Source organism: Gigantopelta aegis, chromosome 8 (genome assembly GCF_016097555.1).
Source record: "Gigantopelta aegis isolate Gae_Host chromosome 8, Gae_host_genome, whole genome shotgun sequence".
In the NCBI taxonomy this organism is placed as follows: Eukaryota; Metazoa; Mollusca; class Gastropoda; order Neomphalida; family Peltospiridae; genus Gigantopelta; species Gigantopelta aegis.
The window spans coordinates 19,997,235-20,024,996 of record NC_054706.1 but is presented as its reverse complement, the minus strand read 5'-3'; the positions used below and the strand labels follow the sequence as shown (position 1 = coordinate 20,024,996).

The following is a 27,762-nucleotide window of genomic DNA, read 5'->3' as shown; positions in this document are numbered from 1 at the left end:
TTGTTCCAGCTACTAAGGCAGTGGTATGTGCTATCATTGGGGGGGGGGGGGAGGCATAATTATAAATAATAAAATTGAAGTGAAAATTAAGATTTTATTTTGATTTGTTTTGAGGGGTTGGTGGTGGGTGAGGGATATAGCCTATAACAATGGCCACAGAGTGTATTTGAAAGGTGTGTGTTGGGGTGGGGGGGGGGGTTGGTTCAATCATCTGGGAGATGAAAATACATGTATTTCAGGGCCTGAACCTGCTTCCTCGAGAAAATTTTGAATTTTGGGTTTAAAATGTCACATTTTCGGCCTTCTGAACAGTGACAGGGAAGAATGGAGCTGTTGTGTAGGTACCTTTTAGCACTGGCTTAGGAAACAGGAGGGGGGGAAGGAGGGGGAGAGTAGTGATGGTTTATATATATATATAGCTGGAGTAATAAACAGAATAACAAACTCGATACCAATTATTATCAAATTTATGTCCCTCGTGAAATAATTTTCATATATACATATGTATATATATATATATACATGTACACACCTTCCTACGCCCATATTATTAACATTTATTCCATTGATAATAATATAACGTTAAACAAATAGAGGATAATAAATGAGTTACCAGTTATTATCAAATTTATATCCCGAGTGAAATAATTTTCATTTGTGACGAGCTTTAGCGAGTGACAAGTGAAAATTATTTCACGAGGGACATAAATTTGATAATAACTGGTATCGAGTTTATTATTCTATTTATTACCCTAGCTTTTTTTTTTAAAGCATTTGTTTTCGATATAGCCTACATCAGCTACACATCCATGTATATAGAAACGACGTAAACTACTTTACTGTTCTAGGTATTGCTTTAACTTTGTATTTTATTCACGGTTCACAGACAATTCTGTAAAAAAAAAAAAACTATAATGAATTGCATTAAACTACCATTTTATTATAAGTTTAACATTGAAACCAGAAAGACATAATCGCAAATGCTTTAAACTACGTGACGTCATTGTGTGTGCTTTGCCAAATCGTGATGACGTCATATTTAGTACTGACAAGGTGATTGGTTTGTTGGCATCAAATCGTCCAGTAGTAGTGTACGGTAAACCAATGCATGATAATTTCAATTTTTATTTCCCCCGTTATGAGTGCCTGCTGGGGTAATAAACATGGAAATGACATGGCATTTTACTCAAAATATACCAGATTCTTCTTGTGTTCTTTATTATTTGGTTTTTGCACTTAATTACTGTAACGCCTGAATTTTTTTTTTTTAAATACAAAATATTATAAACCACCCTTACCGAAATGACTTATATTTTTCACTTATAAGTGAAGTATAAATTGTTAATACTTTTCAAGTATAAGTGACTTATAAGTAAACGATTAGGATTTTGTATGCAAATGAGGTATCACTTATACAAAGTATATGTGACATATAGGTGAAGTGTTAACTATATATATAAGTGAAGTGTAAGTCATTCGCTTATATTTAACAGAAGTGTTAGATATATATAAGTGACTTATAAGTGTAACAGAAACTGCTGTATAAGTGAAATATAAGTGAGGTATAAGTGATTCACCAATATTTAACAGAAACTGTTGTGTAAGTGAAGTATAGGTGAAATATAAGCGATTCACTAATACTTAACAGAAACTGCTGTATAAGTGAAGTATAGGTGAAATATAAGTGAAGTATAAGCGATTCACTAATACTTAACAGAAACTGCTGTGTAATTGAAGTACATGTATAGGTGAAATATAAGTGAAGTATAAGCGATTCACTAATATTTAACAAAACTGCTGTATAAGTGAAGTATAGGTGAAATATAAGTGAAGTATAAGTGATTCACCGATATTTTACAAAAAACACTGTATAAGTGAAGTATAATTAGTGAAATACAAGTGATTCACCGATATTTGAGAGATACTGCTGTATAAGTGAATATCTATCAAAGGCAGTGGTATGTTCTGTCCTGTCCAAGGAAAGATCATATAAAAGATGACTTGCTGCTTTTGAAACATGTAGAGAGCTTCCTCTCAAGACTATGGGTCAGAATTAATTATCAATTTAATTTTTTACATCCAGTAGTCAGTGATGAACTAATCATTAAACAAATGAAAATAGGCAGCAATCTGTCCTTGGAGGCCACATTTCAAGATTCTCGGGCAATTGCTGTATTAATGCCACCGCTTACACACCCTATCTGTAAACTACATGTAGCTGTCCACAAAACATAAAAATTGAAGCACAGTAGTCTTAACAAAGTGATGTTTCATTCTGACTCACTAATATATCTACCGGCGTCGTGGTAGGCCATGGGTCTACAGGCTGGTAGGTACTGGGTTCGATCCCAGTCGAGGCATGGGATTTTTAATCCAGATACCGACTCCAAACCCCGAGTGAGTGCTCTGCAAAGCTTAATGGGTAGGTGTAAACCACTTGCACCGACCAGTGATCCATAACTGATTCAACAAAGGTCATGGTTTGTGCTATCCTGCCTGTGGGAAGCGCAAATAAAAGATCCCTTGCTGCTAATCAGAAGCGTAGCCCATGTAATGGCGACAGCGGGTTTCCTCTCAAAATCTGTGTGGTCCTTAACCATATGTCTAACGCCATATAACCGTCAATAAAATGAGTTGAGTGCGTCATTAAATAAAACATTTCTTTCTTTCGTTTTTTTCACTAATATATCTGAACAGTATATGCAAACAAATATTTTATAAATAATATATATATATTTATTTCCAACTGTTAGATTGGATTCTCTCACATCCATTTTCCTCAGTTATGTCCTGTTCAGTGTCATCTTGATATATGTCATCCAACATTCAGATGGGATTCTGAAAAACAAATGTAGTCTGGATAGATCTGCTATGTAATTAGCTATTGTTTATTATTAATGTAAACATTTAGTTCTTTCTGTTAGTTTTAAAAAGACTATCCTAGAGAATCATAGCCTACCAAGTTTCAGGTGTGGGGAATCAAAACTTCAAGAGAAAACAAACTAATTTTCAATTAAATTTTCAAGTTTACTTTTTTACCTGGTATCAATCAAATCTCAAGGATAAAACAGACTTTGAAATATTCAATGTTGACCTTTAATTTTAATTATGAAGAAATCAAAATATAAAATACATGATATATATACTCTTCAAAAAAAGAAACGCAAAAGGGTACAAATGGGTTATAACTCCGATTTTATGTTTCCTACCGGTTCATGCATTGTGAATATAAGGTCATTGCATGTCCCAAACACATTCCCACGGTTACATTCGATAAAACGCAGCTACTGTACAATAAAGTTCCAAAATGTGAATATTCGCAAAAACGCAGCCACGTGCAAACCATGTCACCACTGCACGTGCGTTGTCTGCAAGTGCAACATGAATACCGACAGTATAAAAGTGCATGGTGTTCGCTTGCCTGGCCTCTGTATCTGGCCGACAGTTGACAATCCAGGACATGCCACGTCTCGGTGAACCGCAGAGAAACAATGCCATCGGCCGACTAGACCCAGGCGAATCCAGAACGGCCGTTGCCAGGGCATTCCATGTGTCCCCAAGCACCATCTCCAGACTGTGGGACCGTTACCAGCAACATGGATCAACACGTGACCTCCCTAGATCCGGTCGACCACGGGTCACTACCCCCGGGCAGGACCGCTACATCCGGGTACGCCACCTTCGGGAACGATTGACTACTGCCACCTCCACAGCCGCAGCAATACCAGGTTTGCGCAGGATATCCGACCAGACCGTACGGAACCGCCTACGTGAGGTAGGAATTCGTGCCAGACGTCCAGTTCGAGGTGTCATCTTAACACCACAACACCGTCGACTCCGACTGCAGTGGTGCCAGATTCATCGACAATGGCCTCAACTGCGATGGAGACAGGTGTGGTTCAGTGACGAGTCCCGATTTCTGCTCCGACGTCATGATGGAAGATGTCGCGTGTATAGGCGTCGTGGTGAACGTTATGCGGCAAACTGCGTGCAGGAAGTGGACAGATTCGGCGGGGGTAGTGTCATGGTGTGGACAGCCATCTCACACACTGGCAGAACTGACCTGGTCCACGTGCAGGGCAACCTGAATGCACAGGGCTACATTGACCAGATCCTCCGGCCACACATCGTTCCAGTTATGGCCAACGCCAACGCAGTGTTCCAACATGACAACGCCAGGCCTCACACAGCACGTCTCACAACGGCTTTCCTACAGAACAACAACATTAATGTCCTTCCTTGGCCATCGATATCACCGGATTTGAACCCAATTGAGCATCTATGGGACGAGTTGGACCGACGCCTCCGACAGCGACAACCACAGCCCCAGACCCTGCCCGAGCTGGCAGCAGCCTTGCAGGCCGAGTGGGCCACCATCCCCCGGGACGTCATCCGTACTCTGGTTGCTTCAATGGGCAGGCGGTGCCAGGCAGTTGTCAACACGCGGAGGCCACACCCAGTATTGACTCCAGATGACCTTGACCTTGGTGGTGTGTCCTATCACTTACTCACAATGGACTAGAGTGAATTGTGAACAATCCTGCAACATTTGGACTCACCATTCAATAATTAAATCAATTCTCCAAATGTTACGACAATGTGGTTTTGCGTTTCTTCTTTTGAAGAGTATATTTGAATCTTAAGAATCTGTACCAATTTTCAGGCCTACAAGATATAAACTATTAAGAAAAGATAAAGGGTGTTGGACTGGGAGGGAAATAATGAAATTAAAAATAAAATATACATGCATTTGTCTACATGTATTAGTTTGTACATGTCTGCTACAATGTACATCATAGAACTGCATGCAACTCCTTTCCAGCTATAGGGGTAAAGCGCTCGATTGATGCACGGTTGACCCATGATCGATCCCTGTCGATGGGCCCTTAGGGATTTTCTTGTTCCAGCCAGTGCACCACGACTGGTATATCGAAGGCTGCGGTATGTGCTATCCAGTCTGTGGGATAGTGCATATAAAAGATCCCTTGCTACTAATGGAAAATTGTAGCAGGTTTCTTCTCGCTTAATTAATGATTAATTAATCATCGGCTATTGGATGTCAAACATTTGGTAATTCTGACTCGTGGTCATCAGAGGAAACCTGCTACAGCTTTTCTAATGCAGAAAGGGGTCTGTTATATGCACTTTACCACAGACAGGAAAGCACATACCACAGTCTTTGTCCAGTTGTGGTGCACTGGTTAGAACGAGAAAAAGCCTTGCATGCTTGTCAGTGACCATACATGTGATGTCAGATGCTGTTCAAATGTAAACTGGAAGTTACTTTTTTTATTATTAAAATGTTTAATTCAAGATATGCTCACTCAAGAATATGGGCGGACAAGAAAGAATTGAATAAAAAAATAAAAAATTCTAATGTTAAGGAAAGTGTAAAAGTTATTATCCTGAAATAGATGTTTTAAAAATTACCAACAGTCATGCAAAGATTGCATTTCCTACTAACCTGATAACACATGTTAAAGTTAATTTCCAAGTGATCTGGTATAATCAAACATTTTTGAATAATTATGTATAATGGCTTGTGACATTGAACGACCACCTTTTAACTTATGCATGAAGTCGTGCATCTTAAAACAAGATTATTGTTTGCTAAATACATACCAGTCACAAATATTTCCATAATATAATGACCAGAATGCACTGACGATTTTTCTGGAATTTTTTTTTATATATATATATATAACTTGTGTTTCTTGTAATCAAAGTAAATGTCCATTTCATCCTCATGCAAACCAATCCATGCCCAAAGGTATGTCAATATCCTATCCAAGAATTTTCCTGTGTCAGTTTAAGAGTTTTATAGTTTTTTTTAAAAGAGAAGACAAGCGTTTTGAAAAGAAATTAACTGGCATGGGGCGAAAAGGCTTGATACCACACCCCAGTCAAAGTAATATGAAACAATTTTTATAATATAAATACAAAATGCAACCAAATATGTGTTGTACATATTTGGGGGTGAAGTGAACAGAGTAAACAAGTAACACAAAATATAATGGTATAAACATTTTATATATATTATCAGCAAACAATAAGTATGCATCGATTGGCAATTGTTGCACGATTTCGTATGTATTTCATCTTGGTAAGTGCTATCCTGTTGTGGGATGGTGCATAGATAAAAATACATTGCTACTAATTAATTTTTAGCAGGTTCCCTCTCAAAAGTTATGTCAAAATTACCTGTTTGACATCCAATAGCCAATGATTAATAAATCAATGTGCTCTAGTGGTGTCTTTAAACAAAAACTTACTTTTCCATGAATCCATGACGTTTTGTCCCCAGTTTGACCTGTTCGCCTCATGTACCAGTTCGCCCCCAACTGTTTGCTTGTTCACCCCCAACTATTTGTCAGTTTGCCCCCAAATCCTAATTATTTGTTACTTTTAAACAATTACTGTATTGTTTCTTTAGAGGCATGTTAAACAGTGTGTGTGTGTGGGGGGGGGGGTTCTTATAGGGGAGGGATTGTCGTCTTTCCACGATTTGGTTGGATCCTGAGTCAGTGCATGCACATTTGACATAATCACCAGTTTAATTAATTAATTAGTACATATAAATCTTTATGGGGTTGAACTGGTACCTTTGTGGGGGCGAACTGGTTAAGCACGCGAGGGTGAACTGACATCCGATTTGGGGGCGAAATGTCTGGTACCCTAAACAAATGAGGTTTATTGTAGCCCATACCAAATTTTACTTTCAAATAATTAATTTTGTATGTACAAAAAAAATATGAATGCATGACGTTGTGACCCCAAGCCTGATCACCAGAAAGGATTCTGAAATATACACATTATGTTGCTTAAAATTATAAAACAAAATGTTTTATAAGCTTAAAAAAAAGATCAATTAATAACTATCATTACATTAATTCTAACAAATATTTAAAAAATTTGTTGGGGAGGGGGGGAATAAGGAAGACTTGCCAAACAACGAATTACCTAAGCCAAAATAATTTTTATTACCTAACATAATATTAGGGGAGGGGGCGAACCCTCTAGTAGTTGGGGGTGAACTGACTGGGGGCGAACTGGTTTGGGGACGAAGCATATGGTACCCCAAAACAATATATATTACTAAGTAAAATGAAAAATGACTGCTACTTGTGATACTTTAAATAAATAAAACCAATTAAAACTAAATTAATTTGTAAACAAAGACTGCTGACCTATCAGAGTACGTGAAACTGGTCATGTGACCTAAATCGCCACCAAAAAGCATTACACTATCGTTGTAAAAATCTGTACCCATCGGTGAAATAACAAAAAACATTCTGTAATAAATGCATCAATTTGGCATCTTAAAATATTTATTTTGCATTTAAATGTATTATTTATGATGTCAATGTGATCTATGTGTATTTAAATTGCCCCCGAAAAATATGCCTTGATCGGCCATTTTGGAAATTTTTCTGTGTCATGACCCAATGTTGCATCATGTAGAACACGTTACATTCGTTCGATTGTCATCAAACATCACACAATATTAGAACAAATACAGTTAAAGATGTCAACTTGTATATTAAAGGTGTCTAGAATAAGTAAGAAAATAGTAAAATCATGTTTACCTTTTTTCCCTTCCAAACGTGACGAAAATAGTAGGACATCCGAAACTTGACCGAAGTTCTTCATTTTCCGCCATAGCCAAGTATTCGGTAATAAACTGTGATTGTTTTTGCTCAATCAAAATGATCTCAAATCCAATTCATAATGCAAAATACACAATGTTTTGTCATTATTTATTATTAAATTTATTTTGGCAAACTGCAAATGGCGGGTTTTTTCCTGTTGTTATCTCTAAGCCAATCAAATCGCAGGTACGACTGTTCAGGAACCGACCAATCATATTATCGCTTTTAACCTTCGTTTGTCTTTTAAGACGACACAGACTTATAATAACAATAATAATAATATTATTATTATTATTATTATCATAATTATGTACTAATCTAGCGCCTTTGTGGCCTTCTATCTATTAAGCATTATAAATGATTACTCTGCATATAATGAAATAAACAATGTAATAACAAAACACAACATAATTATTATCCAGATTCCAATTAATTGAATTATAAATAAATAGAATTTAAACGTACAGATTCCTGAGTAAAGATTTCACTAAACATTTTCAAGAGCCAGTGTTATGCATAATTTTATACTGTCTTTATTATATTATAAATGAAAGTAATTACATTTGCAAATACATTTTAAAACAGACTTACGCTGACCAATCTAGTCGGATTATGTATGCGACATAACACAGGTCCGTACGCAGGGTGGTGTGGTGGGGTGGGGGGGGGGGAGGTGCGATGAGTGCGTATGGCATCACCATTTTTTTTTTATATTTAATACCAAAGCTCATATTTTTTCTAGTGAATATAGATAACGTTACCTAAAAGTGTGGGTTTTTTTTTTTTTGTGTGTGATGATCCCATCACGAAGAATTCGCCCTCCCCCCCCCCCCCCCCCCCCCCCCCCAAAAAAAAAAAATCTTGCCTATGGATTGTAGTTTCTATAAATGGATTTGTGAGGACCAGGGATGGGAGTGATACACCTAGCTTACTTTATTTTTCTTCCTTGTGATTTAACAACAAAACTAACATTTTTATTATTATATGTGTGTGAAAATTCAGATTAAAAAACCCAAAACAAAATCAATCTTAATAAATAATAAACCAAAAGTAATGATACCTGAAAGGAAGGGGGGTGGGGTGGGGGGGGGGCACAATCTGTTATAGTAATATCAATTCATTTTAATTTGGTTTTTGTGCCTATTTTCACACAATCTGGTAAACAAACAAAAAAGTGGTGGTGTGTGTGTGTGAGACGTACAGCATGAATACAGCATGGCTAGCTGGAACAACAGCACTGACAGCAACTGCCATATGTGTGTCTGTATTATTATAATAACAAATTAACAATAATTATGATTTTTTTAAAAACAATTTTTATTGACTTTATTTTTTTTAAATTATTTATTTTATTATTTAATTGAAATTATAATTATATTATTATTTAGCAGCAATATATATATATATATATATATATATATATATATATATATATATTATATGAGATGTGAGTGGTAGTCTACCCTGTAATATTTCGTTTTTAGCCCCCCACCCCCTAAAATAAATCCATACTGTGATCGATAAACATTGTGATGGGGATCACCCCCCCCCCACACCACCCCCCATCATAGCTACTTTTTACAGATCTTTATTATGACAGGTGTGTCGGGGTGGGGGAGTCTATTTGAAAGTGAGGAGGTAGTATGGGATAATTACAAGATGATCCTGTTTTAATCATATATAACCATATGTATCAATATATATTGTAATTATCCCATACCCGTACTACCCCCTCACTTTCAATAGACTCCCCCACCCTGACATTTTTTTATTATTATTATTATTTTTATTATTTTTTTAAATAAATTATCGTAAATACTATCTAAATCTGCTACATGTATGTTTGGTTGTTTAGCCACTGTTCCCAATGAATTCGATAAATCCTGTGAGAAGTTATGAATTTTTAAAAAATAACCATGAAAATGTTTTGGACTTAGTTTTTTCCCCATTCATTTGGAACACATCATTTCTTTGCAAAAGGACTATCTCAAAACTAATTGTTCACTTATATTTCACTTATAGAAACAAACAAAAAATGTCTTAATTCCAGTTCACTTATACCACTGATAAACCACTTATAGGTGAAATATATGTGGAGTATCAGTGAAGTATCAATTAACAATTTTTTTCACTTATACTTATACACACTGATACTTCACTTATACCAATATATAAGTAACTTATAAGTGGCGTATAAGTAAAGTATATTCCACTTATAAGTTTGTATAGGTTATTTCCGTAAGGGCAGTAACAGATTTAGCGTGGATGAAATAAATCTTAAGAAGTTTCCCAAAATCAAATTGTATGGATCAAATTAACATAAAAATAATATACTTGACCAAAAAATGACCCACGATTGTTAGGATAGTTAGTCAAATAGGCGGTAAACATGTATAATGATATTGGTACAGCTAGTAGAGGAAATGTAATTGGGGGATGGGGGGATATACTGGGTCCGCAACAACAACCGCACTAGCACTAGATACAACCTATATCCAAGATACTTTTGGAAATCACGCTAACACACATTTCCATATTAACAAAGCAGCTCGCATATGAAACGACTCGCGATCGTTGGTCAAATCGGTGGTAAACATACATGTATAATGATATTGGTACAGCAAAAACAACAGCTCCTGGTAAAACCTGTATGTAACTGTAAGTTCCTTTTGCAAATCACGTGACACATTTATTTAACAAAGCATATCGCAGACGAAACAACCAACGATAATTTGTAAGATCGGCAGTACAAACACACAATGGTGCGTGTATGGCTACTGGTGAAAAAAGGCATATTTCATTGTGGGGTGTTTCCCCAAGTCGTATTAAATGAATAAAATTAGTATGTAAATATATACTACTCAAAAGAATTTAAGGGTCAAAAATTTATAACCAAATAAGTTTCAGAGTGTATTAGATTGATGATGTAAACTACACCAAATTTTTTATTTATTGTTCCATATTTACAAAAAACCACAAATAAACGTCACTGTATACAAGAAAGTCACATGACATGCTGTCAGAGTTGAAGGTTGTCAAACATGGATTTTACACATAAGAACATTCGTTTAATAGTGTGTGAATCCACCCCTGGCGCGAATACACTCGACACATCGTTGCCTCATCCTGTTGATCAGACGTAAGAACTCTTGGGGAATGGCCTGCCACTCTGCCATAAGAAGTTGACCCAGATCATGAAGGTTGGCCGGAGGGGCATGGTTATCCCGAACTCTCCTGCCTAATTCGTCCCAGGCGTGCTCTATTGGGGCCAAGTCAGGCGAATATACTGGCCAATCCATCCTGGCAATACCTTGTTGTCTGAGAAAGTCCGTTACCACCCTGGCACGGCGGGGTCTGGCATTGTTATCCTGCAGAACTGCCCCGCCGCCAATCTGCTGAAGGCCTGGGAGAACCAACGGCCGGATAATCTCATTCAGATAGCGGATTCCATTCAGATTGCCATCCACCACATAGAGGGGGGTCCTGTGGTGGATAGAGATGCCGCCCCACACCATGACGCTGCCACCACCGAACTGGTGACATTGTCTAACGTTAACGTCAGCAAAGTGCTCCCCAGGACGTCTGTAGACACGAACCCGACCGTCGTTGAACTGGAGACTAAACCTGGACTCATCAGTGAACATCACTCGACCCCACTGAACACATTGCCACCGCAGATGAAGCGTGCACCAGTGACGTCTGGCCGTTCTGTGACGTGGTAGGAGTGGTGGTCGAACAGCCTGGCGACGGCAGCGTATATTATTGGCTCTCAGACGATTGCGTATGGTTTGATCAGACAATCGAGTTCCAGTCGCAGTCCGCAGATTGTCACGTAATCGGCGTGCAGTGGTTGTGCGTTGACGTAGAGCCATATTGGTGATGTAGCGGTCCTCTCTATTTGTAGTGCTTTGGGGTCTTCCCGAACGTGGACGATTTCGAACAGAATTCGTTGCTTGGTACCGTTGCCACAGTCGGCAAACGACACTCTGACTGACACCAAGTCTTAGAGCAACATTTCTTTGCGTATTGCCATCCTGAAACCAAGCAATAGCCCTTCCTCGATCTTCGATAGTCAGTTGAAGTCGTACCATTGTCGAATTTGGAGTAGGCACCGTACACGAACGCAAGCTCCAATTATACGGAAATTCGGCATTGGGAACATGGAATACACGAGCAAAGCGTGCAAATGAAGCGCTTTGTGAAAAAGCAAGTTATGGGCACTTAGCAACCTTTCGCTTTCGCCCTAATTTACGTGCAAATGTAAACATGTTTTCGCCATTAGAACTAGTCGACAGTGTCAATGACAGTGGATTTTAATTCATTTATGGGTTGCTTAGACCCACTTTCGTCAAAATGGAACAATACCATGCATGACATTATGGTCTAGCTAATATAATTGACATTCAGAAAATAATGTCGAAAATATCGTCTGACCCTTAAATTCTTTTGAGTAGTATATTTGACGTAAAAAAAACTAAAAACAAAATTGAAAAAAAAGAGGAATGTTTTTCCCAAATAAAAAACCCCCAAACAAACAAACAAAAAACCCACACACGAACAACAACAGTAGAGAGATATATCTACAACAGTCCTAGAAAATGCAAATATACACATACCTGTAATACCAACAGCTCCTGTCCCGAAGTTCCTTTTGGAAGTTATTCCAACAAAGCTCGGAAACGGCATGTGACCGGCTATCGTTGTGGTCGTTGGTCAAATCGGGGGTAAACGTATACAGGTAATATTGGTATAGTTAGTGCAAGAAATGGTAAATGGGTGCTAGAGAGAATACACCTGTAACAACAACAGCTCTAGATAAAACCTGTACCCATGTTCCTTTTGGAAATGACGCTAACACACATTTATTTAATAAAGCAGCTCACAGACGAAAGGACCAGTGATTAGTGATCGATGGGATCGTTGGTAAATTCGGCGATGAACATACAACACTTTTTAGCCACATTTTGACAAATTTAACGAAGACACACACAAAAAATAATTTTAAAAAAGTAAATACTACAATATACTACTTTCCACAAAATGTTTAGCAGCTCCTGAAAAAGTATCATAAAACGTTTAATAGACTTATTTAACAAAGCTCGTAAATGGCATGTAACCCGTGATCGTTGGTCAAATCGGCGGTAAACTTATACAGGTAATATTGGTATAGTTAGTGCAGAAAAAGGTAAATGGGTGCTACAGAGAATACACCTGCAACAACAACAGCTCCGGATAAAACTTGTCAACATGTTCCTTTTGGAAATGACGCTAATACACATTTATTTAATAAAGCAGCTCGTAGACGAAAGGACCAGCGATTAGCAATCGTTGGGATCGTTGGTAAATTTGACGATGAATGTACAGTACATGTACATGTTAGCCACATTTTGACAAATTTAACAAAGACACACAAAAAAAAGAATCAAAAAAAAAGAAGTAAATACTACAAAAAAATTTAACAGCTCCTGAAAAAGTATCATAAGACATACTAATAGACTTAGCATGGATCAAATAGCACATATGTAACATATGTAATGTATTTTATTGCCCCCTCACCCCCCACCCCCCACCCCCCAAAAAAGCATAACATTTAAAAAACACTAATAACCCAGCGAACAGATTCAACCTCCCAGGCCCGTGAGAATTGAGGGTGACCATACTCGAGGACGAAATTGAAAAAAAGAAAAAATATGGCTTGTGTCCCTTCTTCCCACTATGCACTATGTGATCCCCCGCTAGAAGTTGTGCACCCTCCCCAAGATATTGTTCCTATGGGCCTGCTCCCTTCCGACAAATAAAACAACATCCAAAGCTGCCCATGATAATTGTCATATAGGCAAAAGCAAACTTATTATTTTTAAATATTTTATTTATTAATTTCCTGTCTTACCCGCAGGATCCCCCCCCCCCCCCCCCTTTTTAAAAACAATTTTTATTTATATATTTTTTAACACATTTCATCATTGATTTTACTTTTTTAATACTGTATACGTAAAAACAGATTTGACCTCCCCTTACAAATTAATACAAATGAAATTAACTTTCCATTGCTGTGACAAATATCACGTACGCAAAAGCAAGCTTATTTTTTCTTTTCCCCCTTTTCCTTTCCATTTCATTTCTTTTCGAAGTACACTCCTTTTCATTGTTTATTGTAATCGTTTCCCTTCAAACGAGTTACAAGGGTTATTGGTCAATAAAAATGTATTATTTAATTATTATTTTCAGTGTAGTGTGAATGTCATGTAAACACGTCAATCGGGATTTAAAAAATATGTGAATGTTTATTTTATTTTATTATTATTATTTTTTTTATTTTTTTTTTTAATTCATAAGTAGCGTAGCGGCAATTGACAACAACCGACACACACAAAAAAAGGTCAGAGGCTTAAACCAAATAGCTCGTGCAAATTTGTAGTCTTTGCAGATACCACCGAACAAGCGTCTTAACAGGAAATTTTCCAAAAAACATGTATCCTCCTCTTAAAATAAGCAGGGCAGCATAAAAGATGGAACATATTACTATCATGATTCTGACTTGTGTACTGAGTTCCACTTGTATAAAGGCTTTGTATTCATTGAAGATGGTAGCTAGTCTCCAAACACTGAGCGACATCTTTAATATACACATAGAGTACTTCATCATACAATATCTAACATTTTCAGTGCAATCGAAGTATGTGATATTAAGATGGAGCATATTACTATTATGATTCCGACTTGTGTACTGAGTTCCACTTGTATATAGGCTTTGTATTCATTGAAGATGGTAGCTAGTCTCCACACACTGAGTGACATCTTTAATATACACATATAGTACTTTATCATATAATATCTAACATTTTCAGTGCAATCAAAGTATGTGATATTAAGATGTAGCATATTACTATCATGATTCCGACTTGTGTACTGAGTTCCACTTGTATATAGGCTTTGTATTCATTGATGATGGTAGCTAGTCTCCAAACACTGAGTGACATCTTTAATATACACATATAGTACTTTATCATATAATATCTAACATTTTCAGTGTAATCAAAGTATGTGATATTAAGATGGAGCATATTACTATCATGATTCCGACTTGTGTACTGAGTTCCACTTGTATAAAGGCTTTGTATTCATTGAAGATGGTAGCTAGTCTCCAAACACTGAGTGACATCTTTAATATACACATATAGTACTTTATCATATAATATCTAACATTTTCAGTGCAATCAAAGTATGTGATATTTTTCAGATTGCATACTTTAAGAATTTGATAACTTTGCAAATTAGATGTAAATTAATTGAGGTTACTGCACAAGGTTTATTAACATCTAAGAAAATGTACTTGGGTGACACTGCATAATTGACGTATGCATTCAGTCATCACATAAAAACATTTCAATAGCAATTTCACACTGGAAGCTGTCCAGCGTTCAGAAACAAATAATGTTAAGAACTAGTTTATTTTGATGTAAGGACATCCAAAATGACATCATTCGAGTTTGACATCATTTCCATTCAAAAAGACACCGCGCCACATATTATTACGTCATTTGAATATCTAATAATGGCGGACTGGAATTAAAAGTTGTGTGTATACAGTTTACAAAAACATGTTGTATTAAGCTTGAGATTATATTGTAAAGATATTATTACCTTCGTGTGTTTTGGTATCATCAGTATTATATATTAGGAATAAAAATAATGTATTATGCTAGCCATAGGCTCGCATAATACATTTTGTATTCCTAATATATGATATTGATGATACCGAAAAACACTGGTAATAACTTATATATATATTATAAATATGGCAAAAATTTCAATCAGTTTTAAAAACAATTCCCTGAAGTGGACTTTAGCAGATTTTGAATATGTTGTTCTAGTACCAGAAAATATGCTTCAAATGATAATAAAATCATTTCTATGTCATTTTTGTGCAGTTCAAACCATTCAACAACCAGACTGTTTTAAAAAGTTGTGTTTATGATAAAATTAATGTTTCTGACAGAAATGATGCAATTATACATGATCCATAGTTTTTCTGGTTTCCATTTTGCCTCAAATACTGTCCTGTCAAAACTGCTATTAACACAATTAAAATAATGAACATGTCATTTGTGTTTCTGTTAGTCAATTATATTATAGACTCATCTTTTAAATAACATTTTAATTGTTGTTTTTTTTGGTCATATTTAAGACAGGACTCAAGTGACAATTAAGTCAGAATATTTTGTTAGCTATAGTCATGGTAGAAAAAAACTTGGGTTTTTTAATTAATTTCTTTGCATATATACTCTGTCAAAAAAGAAACGCATGGGCGAAATATTCATGGAATTATCTCTTTAATACAAAGTTGCATAATTTCGTTATTTATGATATGAAATTTGACATGAGTATGTGACAATGTTCTTGCTATGAACTGACGGCAGTGGAGGCGTTTTCGTCACCAAACACCATCGCAAGAGGGTGCTGAAATCAGTACCTTGTGTGGCCACCAGCAGCAGCAATCACTGCGCGACATCTCCTTGGCATAATGAGTCTCTGAATCCAGGCACATGGAATCCTAGCCCATTCTTCCTGCAGTGCATGTGACAGTTGTGGAAGTGTCTGAGGCTCTGGGCCACGCTGGTATATGCGTCTGTCCAGTTCGTCCCATAGATGTTCAGTGGGGTTGAGATCTGGTGATCTTGATGGCCATGGCAGCACATTAATGTTCTCATTCTGTAGAAAATCTATTGTAACACGTGCTGTATGCGGCCTGGTATTGTCCTGCTGAAAGAGTTCTCTCTTTCTATCCAAAATGGGATGCAGGTGACTGGGAAGAATTTCATCCCGGTAGCGTACAGCTGTCAGGTTGCCTTGTATGAACACAAGTTCATGTGCACTTCTGCTGGTGTATGAGATGGCTCCCCACATCATGACACTCCCTCCACCAAATCTGTCAACTCTGGCGATGCATTTGTTGGTAAAACGTTCATTGCGGCATCTCTAAACACGTAGTCCATCACATCGCTGTAGAAGGAAACGTGACTCGCTGCCAGTTTCCCAAATTCCACCCCTGTACATTCGTGCACCAGCGAACACGTAAATGTCGATGTTAACGTCGCAGGACGGGGCCAACATACGGTCTCCTAGCCTGTAAACCAGCTTCTCAAAGTTAGTTCTGAATGGTTTGAGCAGACACCCTACTCAAACCAGGTATGCGTCCAGCAGTGTTCGTTGCTGTGGCAGTTTGGTGACGCAGTTGCAGAACCCGGATGTAGCAATCTTGTGCTGCAGTTGTTATGTGAGGTCTTCCACTTCAGGGCCGGTCTTCAGCTGATTGAAACTGCTGGTACCTGTCCAAGATACGTGAAATGGTGCTCTTATAGACTTCATGTGGCGTGTGACTGCTGACTGTGATTCACCTAACTGGAGGCGGCCTATTGCAATGTTTCGATTCGGCAGGCTTAGTCTTGGCATCTTTTAACTTGTCTACGTCAAAATGGAAATGAGGCATCCTTGTGAGCATTGCAGCTTTAAATACCCTTCACTATTCCAATCTTTTCCCCCGAGTTTCACGTGCATTTGGCAAAATCTGATCATTTCACGATGATTTCCTGCAATTGTCGCACAACGTATGGTAAATTTGTTTTAGGGTGCATTTGGGTATGCAGGGCTCAACCTTAGCGGTAGCCCAGGGTGTTTTGGCTTCCGATTTCTTACTCGGACTACCAGTTGTCTAACCCCGGTAGTCCGCCGGGCTACCAAATGTTTTGACATGTCCAGTCACTCCACAATCAGCAAGACGTTTAAGACATCGGTGTCTGAAATTCTACCCTTTCATGTGCGCGCTCTCTGTTGCCAGGAGTTGCTGGAACTGTTAATTGCTCCCCTAGTCTGACCAACAGTTGGCGGTTGCGCAATATGATTCAGTGAAACAAAGGAATATATTTGCCAGTGGTATGATTTTTTTAACATAGCGGACTAATATAAATAATTTGAAGTAATTTAGTGGCCAGATATACAGGGTTCGTACGGGTCATAGAATTTCCATTTGGGTCATAGGTTATCTATTCGTAGTCATTTATGACAATCAACAATACGGCCCATTGTTTTGACGCCTACTTATAACTAATGCCTTGTATTATCAAGACTATTTGCCGCCAGCTGAAGTCTAAACTAAACCATAACTCAATCGCTGTTTATTTATTTCTAGGCTACCTATGCAAATTATCAGATTATTGTTTACAAAATTAATATCTATTATTATGTTAAAGACATGTATAAATTGATGAATGTTTTCAGTGTTAAAAATATTAATATTTCTTACAAATTATTTTTAATTAAATCTCTCTTATCGTTTACTATTGCTTTGCGTGATATCCTCGCTCAAAATGGCATCTGATCGTGTCGCGTGATAACACAAACACATATGGCGATCCCGTCTGGGATAATTAGCTCACGGCATTTACAAGTTTATTGTCATCAATAAAAACCGCTATTGTTTTAGAATAAAGGCAAGTTTTGTTAAGATTCTTCGAAATGTCACCTATTAAAGATAGTTAAAGCCATTTTAAGATTTAAAATATGCAATATCGATCTTCAGGATCGTACGATTAGCAGACAGTTCTGCACTAGTGCAGGATGCACAATAAAATACTTATAAAAAGAATCACATTTTCTTTCTACGTCCGTTCGGACTAAGTTCTGCATGAGAAAACCATATGAAGTGTTTCAATAATATTATGTAAGACTTCATTACGAGATTAGGTCTAAAAAAAATAATTATAATTTTTAAAAATCAAATAGGCCTACTATTGTGTATTTCTGGAATCGTACCAAACAAGTTACTGTAGGTAGGATAGGTCGGGGTTTTGGTGGTGGTGGTTTCCGACCAGTAGTTTCAAATGTGGGCATGGATTATTTTTTTATTTTTTTATTTTTTTTATTATATAATATATATATATATTTCACAGTATATTGCTCATAATTTTAAAAATAACCACCCTAAAACAACGTTTAAATAAAAATATATGATTTTGAGTTTTTTCTCTTCTTTTTTTCAAGTTATGGGGCTACCGATTTTTACTGAGGGTTACTAGATTTTATAACCGGTGGGCTACCACTGAAAAAACTTAAGGTCAAGGCCAGGGTATGCTGTCCCATTCCAGGAACATTAACAAACGTGGTCATTCAGCAACATTGTGCAAAAAAAACTATATTTTGTAAAATCACTTTTCTTCTTTCCCTATCACCTATGCATTTCTTTTTTGACAGAGTATATATATACAGTAGAATCTCATTGGCTCGAACGCCCAACGGTCGAACCTAACGGTATTCTCGAACCAAGAACAATGTCCCGATTTTTTCTCTCTATTAAACCCTTTTATTTTGGTGCTGATTGGTCGAATACCCCTAGGGTCGAACAGAAGCTTTCTCTCGAACCAGTGTATTGGTCCTAACTGTAAAATTAAATATATTTAGCTCGAACGACTAAGTCTATCCAAAGAAATACAAAAAAATATTTATGTACGAATTTTTTATCAACCCTTTTACGTCAGTCTCAAAGTAAGTTATTATAAATTTGGAAGTGGAACGAATTAATCCTAGATTATATGCTGGCTTATCATGTTGTTTATTTAGCACCACATTGGTAATTATCTTTCTAGTACAGACAATTGTACTACGACAATCGTTAGCTGATTGAACCTTGCCTGTAACACCAATCAATTGGTGAGCCTAGCCAGGCCTCGCCGGTTTACTTTAATCATTTTAATCGCTACTCTAAGCCTGAGCGTCAGCATATTCTGTTTTTAACTTGAAATACAGGAGAGATAATTGTAATGTAGTGATTGCAACAATAACAGGTAAAGGCCCTCCGCCTGTGCTTCGCGATCATGTATTAATTTTTTTCTCAGCGTTGTCAATATGTCGCAAAAGATTCTACAATAGCATAGTAAAGAACGATTTTTTAAATAAATAAATATTTATAAATACAGACTACCAGTGTGTTTGTTATTTGTTTATTTAACGGTGATAAATAATAATTACAAATATGTATCTCATCCGACATTTGACGACGACTTCGTTACTTATGAGTCAATTGGACCATCTCGCCCAAGCCAGTTTTATGGAAATATACGAGGTGTTCCGATTGGTTTTTGCATTACAGAAGCACCTGACAACAGCCGAATGCATGGTTCGAACTACCCGATGGGTCGAACAGACTTTGATGCACCGACAGTGTTCGAGCCAATGAGATTCTACTGTGTATATATATATATATATATATATATATATATATTGTAAATGAGTAAATATTGGGTAGAAAATGTGAAATGAAGGATAATGTTCTGCAAAGGCCTGATAAACTATACACTGTTTACATTCTTAAGTTTTTTCTGTTGTAGGTCATTCACACAGTTGTTGATGGTGGCTATGGATTTATCTGGATTATCTGAAGCAGAAACAGAAGTGGATAAATTGAGGTTGATGCTGAAAAACGGACTGTTCTGGGTGAAACTTATGAATGTACAAGGTGTTTTGAGTAAAGAGGTGAAAAACAGAGAGGTTTTTGTTGAAGCACACAATCTACTCGAATCATTTACAAGGCAGCTAATTTCAGGAAAGCTGAGATGTAAGGATATAAAGAAATTATTGAATGTTGAGAAAGATGATGCAACTGGAGGCATCACCAACTTATTATGTTCAGTAGAACAACGCAAAAGACGGGAGATAAATAAAGCATGGCAGTCATCAATAAGACTAATAACTGAAGCTGAAAGATATCTTTCAGTAGCATTAAACATTGTGCACCATCTTGATACAGCAAATAGACAAGACTTATTTCTAAATATTCCAGACACAAAATGGGCACAAATCTGTCTTGAGAGAAAAAAACTAAAATTAAATGATGATCTACCTCTATCTGAACTGTCAGATGGAACATTTCTTTCACCTTTAAATGATGAGGTCTTCAGTGAAAGAATTATTGAGCTTTTAGCTTCTCACGTCTTTTTAACTGTTTGTAGAGATCTTGTGAACAAGGCTGTAGAACATCCACCAGATGATCTGAAATCTGTTTGCCCAGAAGAACCCTCGTCTAAATTGTTTGGTGAAGATAGTGATCCTGAAGATAATTATGATCATCGACATGACCATTTCCCCACTTCCATTTTATCTGTGCTAAAAGTTTTGAATTCTGAGGGCATAGATAAATATGAAGCTGCATGGAGGCCGCTTTTTTCAGGAGATGATTGTAATATTTCTGAAGTAAAAAAGATTCTTGACATTCCTAGTCTTGAAACAGAAATAAAATGTGCAGAACAAATATTGAAGAAAAAATTACCAACTTGGCTTAGAGATGCCATGAAAATGTACACAGAGTATGGTATCTATGAAGAAAAAGTACTGATTGTTGAAAAAATCTTGAGTATTTTAAATACCAATGAAAACGTAGACATAAACTTTTGTAGGGCAGTGGAATCTTTCTATGCACTGAAAAAAAGTACGTCACATGCGATAACATTGAAGCAACTTTCAGAAACCAAAGAGCAGCTTTCATATATTCATAAGATTATTGTTGGTGACTTTTTTGATGTTTTGAAAGAACTGAGTAAAGCATCTTCATTGGTTGAGTTTCTTCGTGAAACTGTTGAAGAAGACTTACGCCAACTCATTGATTCAGTAGAAGAGCATTCAGAACAGTTCATACAAGAATCTACCATTTCTGCTCTCATAGATGTCAGGAGATTTGTGAGCCCAATTTTAAAGCTAACAAATAACAGTCGGGTAGAGACCATCCTCAAAACATTGGAAAAATCTGCAAATGTAAATCAAATCAAAAGTTTGGCATTGAAAATTAATGAATGCAATGCAAATATTCACAATCTCAGATCACTTTACAAGTATTGTTCTAATAAAGGTGAACTCATAAAAGACATTGTTAAAAATGTAGTCCAGCAAAAAGGAACAAAATTTATTGTTCACTTGAAAGAAAGTGGTATTTGTGACCTACGACTACAGTACAAAAACAAGGTATTAAAACGATTGGGTCAAAAACTGAACTGGAAGACATGAGAAGTCGTGCCCTGCTACTTGTAAATACAGAAACAAAAAGACCGGAAAACGGTAAAGAAAAAGCACAATTACAAGAAGATTTAAATCTGTTTATTGATGCTTTGGACAATGTCATGTGTATTGCTGACTGGTTTGAGAAACTTGCTAAGTGTGGTCATCCTGATTATGTTTCAAGAATACACAAAGCAACTTATAGCAGAAGTGATTTAAAGGCTGAAATAGAACATCTTGAACAAATCTTTGAAGAATGGACAATGATTTTGGATGAAAATCGTAAAAAATATTACTGGTTAAATTGCTTTTATCCAGAACAGTTGTTCAAAATAAAAAACTGCTTGAAAGATGGATCATATTCTGAAGAAGTTGCTACACTTTTTGAATATGGAGGCTGTGGTACAGGATGTCTTGATAAAGTTAGAACTAGTTTTGAAACCATAGCAGAGAGGCAAGATGATTTAAGTAACTCATTACATTTGGTTGGACAAACACTTGAAGTTGCATTGAAAGATGTTCAGTTTAAGCCCAAATGTTTTAAAATAGACAGTGGGGAGACAATGGAATGTCAGTGGAACATTTCAGATGTTGTGCAGAAAGGTCAGCTGTTTGTTGCTGCTTTAGAAGAAAACAGCAAACAAGTTATTCCAACTGTTTTAGCAATTTATAGGAATACAACTGGATTTCTTCCAATGCCTCACCAAATTTTGTTTTGCCACAATGACACAAAGTGGGAACATCTTCATCTTCTTTTGCAAAGATGTCTTCTTTCTCAGGAACCAATGTTAAAGAAGCAACTGTTTTGTATTGTTGGAGTTGAAAAACTAATAAATGAAGTGCAGTTCAAACTTGTGGATGAATTGAAGAAGATGTTGCACACAAATAGAGCATATTTAGCAATTACTTGTGAAGGGAGTACACATCACCCATTTCTTGATCACTTTGATTCATATGTACATCATGTTCAGCCAATGACACCAAGTGCCATTGAGTTATGTTTCAGACAACTGTGGCCTAACATAGTTACTATTACTTCAGAGCTTCCAGGTCAAGGGAAGACTGAACTAATTCATGACATGGCAGATGATCTGGATATGGGGGTATGTTCGTTTCACATCAGTGGAGACATTGATATAAAAGAACTGATTGTTAGAATGTCGAAGTTAAAGCTGATGCCGCATGATGTTCTCCATATTGATATTGGAATGGTTTCAAAACCCAGTGATTTGGATTTTCTGCTATTTCAGTTGATCATTCTGGGATTTCTTGTTGATGGATCTTCACTCTATAAGTTACCAACACAGCACATCAGCATTGAAATAGCCAATTCAATTAACAATGTCCTCCGAAATTCATTGCAAACCACTATGTTCTTCTGTCGCAAACAACTGAAGTGGGAAAATTTTAAAAAATTTAAGATTAGAAAGGAAATTTGTAGTTCTGTTCAAGTTGTGTGTTGTTACTTAAATAAAAGAGAACAGGGAATGTTGGATAAGGATGATTTGTACTTCAGTGGAAAAAATACTGCAAAATGTTTATCAACTCACAAATGTCAGTATTTGTTGCAAAAGCATTTCTCTTCAAATAATGACTTGTCATTCTCCATTGTGAATATTTTTCTCAGTGTTTTAGCTGATCAGTTAAAGAAGATGTCTTGCAGTTTATTTTTTAGATCATCAAATCTTCTTGCAATGCTTGGTAATGAAGAGATAAACAGTGTGAAATCATCATTGATGCGTGGACTACTTGAATTCTCTGGAGAGTTTTCTATGCGATCACTTGAAACTTGTAGATCAGACCAAGTTGCAAATGTCTCACAAATGAATTCTGTATCCAATGAATCATTTAGCACTTGCACATCGGCAAACTCTATGATAAAAAGAGTTGAAAGTATGATCCAGTGGGCAGAAAGTAATCACCTGATTGTTGCGTTTCATAACTCAGACATCCAGACACTCTCTGCTCTCTACAGAGACAAAGAGCTTGTGCCAAAACACATAAAATATCTATTTGAAAGACAAGTGGGGAAGCAGTTGCCTGATTTCTCCTCTCTGGATCAGAAACAGCTGCAGGAAATTCTTAAAAGAGTTGCTCGATCTAAACCAGGAGAACTGCCACAAGAAACAGTTGACAAGCTTGGTCATGATTATGCTCTCACACCTGACAATCTATTGAAAATGATTCTCATTATAATCAGAATAAAGGCACATGTTCCTGTGATTATCATGGGAGAAACTGGGTGTGGAAAAACTAGCTTGATTCGCTATCTTGCTATGATATGTGATGTTGATCTCCAAGTACAAAACATACATGCAGGCACTGATGAGTCCACCATCATCACAAGTGTTATGGATGCCAATGCTAAAGCTAGATCAAATCTAGAAGAACCAGTGTGGATGTTTCTTGATGAAATAAACACTTGTAATCACCTTGGATTGATCAATAATATAATTTGTCATCATAGATGTCAAGAAGTGTTTCTGGCACCAAATCTTGTTTTGATGGCTGCCTGCAATCCATATAAACTGCGAAATGAAGATTCCATTTTAACAGCTGGTTTAACAATGAAAGTCAAGACTGATGAACAGTCAAAGCTTGTTTACAGAGTTAATCCACTACCAGAAACGATGGTTGATTTTGTTTGGGACTATGGAAACTTAACTTGTGAAGATGAAAAGGAATATATCCAGAGAATGGTTGGAGATATTGTGACAGATTACTTTGTTAGACTGTTGGTGGAGTTGCTTGTCATGTCACAGAATTTCATTAAAGAAAGATTACAAAATGAATCATCTGTCAGTCTCCGTGATGTTAGTCGATGTAAGAGACTGATTTGTTGGTTCAAAGGTACATTGAAAAAGAAATATCCTGAACTGAGAAAAAGGAAATGTGAAATAAACTCTATAATTTTGGCTCTGGCACACTCTTATCACTCACGTCTAGTTAAGACAGATGAGAGACTTCAGTACAGGGAAGAAATGTTAGAACTGTTTATGGAACATGATGTTAATGAACTGACTTCAGCAGATGATATTCTGGATATTATTGATAATGAGCAAAATGATATTTTGCGTAGAATGTGTCTACCACAAGGAATAGCAAGAAACACAGCTTTACAAGAGAATGTTTTTGTCATCATGGTGTGTATTCTGAACCACATTCCAATATTTGTTGTTGGCAAGCCTGGCTGCAGCAAGTCATTATCACTGCAGTTGATTAGGAGTAATCTCCGAGGAAAAGATTCAGAGGATGAATATTTCCAGTCACTTCCTCAGCTGTATTTTGTTTCATATCAAGGATCAGAATCTTCAACATCTGATGGGATTATTAAGGTCTTTGATAAAGCAAAACGATATCGAGAGCATAACCAAGAAAGTGATGTTCTGCCAGTGGTCATTCTCGATGAAATAGGTCTTGCAGAGGTTTCAAGATTTAACCCACTCAAAGTTCTGCACAGTTTGCTCGAGCCTGGCGATAGTGAAGTACCTGATGTTGCTGTAGTAGGTATTTCTAACTGGGCCCTGGATGCAGCCAAAATGAACCGAGCCATTCACCTTTCTAGACCAGATATGGATGCAGAAGAGCTCTACAGGACTGGAAAATCTATCAGTGAAGGATCCAAAAATGATGATAATCTCTCTAGGTCTTCATTGTCTCTAAATGAATCACAGCTAACCAGTTATTCTCAAAGTGTAGACCTTGTTCTTTTAAAAGCCATTGCATATGCATATCAATCTTACATAGAAAAACAGAGGTTTCCAAACTTCCATGGACTGCGTGATTATTACTCTTTGGTTAAATATGTGTCCAGTGAATTCAGCAAACTTAAATCAAATGAGAAGAATCCAATCCATGAAGGTAATATTGTGTTAAGAGGTCTAATGCGCAACTTTGGAGGTCTTCCTTCAGAAGTCAGCTCAGTGGTGGAAGTTTATAAGGAAGAATTAGTTAGTGTCGACATGAATTATGAAAATTTGCACCAGGGAAAGAAGGATATTGATATTGTTTCATTGATAAAGGAAAATATCAATGACTCTGGAGCCAGGCATCTCTTGCTTTCTACTTTTGGTGACTCCGCACTGAGCATCATTGAAAACGTGCTACAGGACATGGACAGAGAGTATGAATTGATCATGGGCAGCCAGTTTGAGGAAGATTTAACAGATGACTACAACTACAGGATTCTCAGCAGAATAATCCTCTGTATGGAACAAGGCATTGTTCTGATCTTGAAAGATCTTGACAGCATCTATGGTAGTTTGTATGATATGCTTAATCAGAACTATACAATTGTTGGGAGAAAAAAGAACTGCAGAATTGCTCACGGTGCTTACGGCAACCCACTGTGTCATGTTGATGACAAGTTCAGATGCATTGTCCTTGTTGAAGAAAGTAAACTATATCGGTCAGATCCTCCTTTCTTGAATAGATTTGAAAAGCAGAATGTTTGTTTGGCAAATATACTAACAGTTGAAGATTTAAAATTGGTTAATGAGATGGACACTTGGTTAAGCAAAATCACATCAGTGATGGGAGTTTCATTTTCTAAAAGTGACTTTGTTCCAATTTTTACTTCAGATATGTTGGCCAGCCTAGTACATCACATACTGACTATTGAGAATGACATTGTGCTAACTGATCAAGGTGATAATGATCTTTCAAAAATGTTAACAAAATGTAAAGACGTTTTGCTACATATCTGCACACCTGATGGAATAATTAGAATGGAAAAATCAATTTTTGCGCAAAAGAATAATTGGGAAAGACGAGAGTTGAAAGAAAAATATTTCAACTTGCCATTGCATGCTGGGTTAGCATTTTATATTCAGCATGTACTTCAGAACCAATCAGACGAGTGTCTCAAATTGATGGTGTTTACTCATAGTAACATACACACAGACATGGAGGCCTGCTTGAAATCAGTTTCACCACAATGTCAGATTGAAAGTCTTAGCTCGTTTAAATCAGAGAAACAACTTTCAAAGCGAATTGGTCACTTTTGGAAAGATTCTGATCATGAATGGCTAATTATCCAGTGTTCAGCACATAAAGACATAAAGAATTTTCTTCTGATGAAGTCAATTGTTGAGAAACACAGGACTGAATTTGTGCACACAAAAGCACACATGAAACATGTTGTGATCATCATACATTTAGAAAGGGAAGTTAGAAACATTACTTTTGGATGTGTTAATTTCCTCAGTAGCTGGCAGCTTGCATTTGTGGATAAAGTAGATATTTGTCCATGGCCAGTAAAGAGCCTGTTGGACAAAACCATGGAAGAAGTGATCAAAGAGCAGAGGCCATTGACATCATTTATTACCCGTTACCTTTTCTGGGCATTCACCTGCATTGGCTACTCTAATGGATACCGTACAGTGGCTCATCTGAGGGATATTATTGATAGACTACTTTCTAATGAAGAACTTTTAGGTCTTCTTGAAGAACTGACAGTGCAGTTTGTTAATGAAAAAGCATCCATTGAGATGAGTAAAGGTAATTGGCAGTTGGATGTTGTATGTAACACTTACAAGCTCTTCAAAGCCTCTACTCTACATGGTGCCCTTGAGCAGGAAATTGATGATTACTTGAAACCCTCACTGGCAGCTCTTGTGTATCAACTTGAACTGAAAAATGCATGGGATGTATTTGTTGCTGCAGCTGACAAGAAGGAAGTCTTGAGAGTATGGAAACAGTTTGCCTTTAACCCAGATATTGTGAACATTACTGACATTCCACCACCTGCTGGTCCCCAGTGTTATCATTGTCCCATACTGATAACTTCATTTCAGTATCCATTTGTGTGTCACTTTTTTCAGAAAATAGCTGGTCTTAAAGACTTGTTTCTTGAGACACAGAGATCATTTCAGTTGGATTTTCTTGATAATGATGATGATGCCATATTCAAAAATGTTAAAAATAAAATGTGCAACCATTTCAGAGGAATAATCCAGTCAGTTGCAAAGGAACTGTTCCAGTGTGAATACTTACATGTAGGTTCACAAGTTGATGATTACTTCACTGACTTTTGTAGATACATTGCTGCTATGGGAAAGACATTCATGTC

The 27,762-nt window shown here is 36.8% G+C and overlaps 1 protein-coding gene across 1 annotated transcript in view; it reads left to right on the top strand.

The window, feature by feature from the left end:
• Window positions 1-27,678, top strand: part of LOC121379535 (E3 ubiquitin-protein ligase RNF213-like) — a 71,724-nt gene extending 44,046 nt beyond the window's left edge. The window contains exons 6-11 of the mRNA XM_041508179.1: window positions 20,033-20,233; window positions 20,654-21,546; window positions 21,648-25,338; window positions 25,387-25,642; window positions 25,679-27,379; window positions 27,637-27,678. Coding sequence (XP_041364113.1) covers window positions 20,033-20,233; window positions 20,654-21,546; window positions 21,648-25,338; window positions 25,387-25,642; window positions 25,679-27,379; window positions 27,637-27,678 — 6,784 coding nt within the window. The remainder of the gene's footprint in view (window positions 1-20,032; window positions 20,234-20,653; window positions 21,547-21,647; window positions 25,339-25,386; window positions 25,643-25,678; window positions 27,380-27,636) is intronic.
• The last annotated feature ends 84 nt before the right edge of the window (window positions 27,679-27,762 follow it).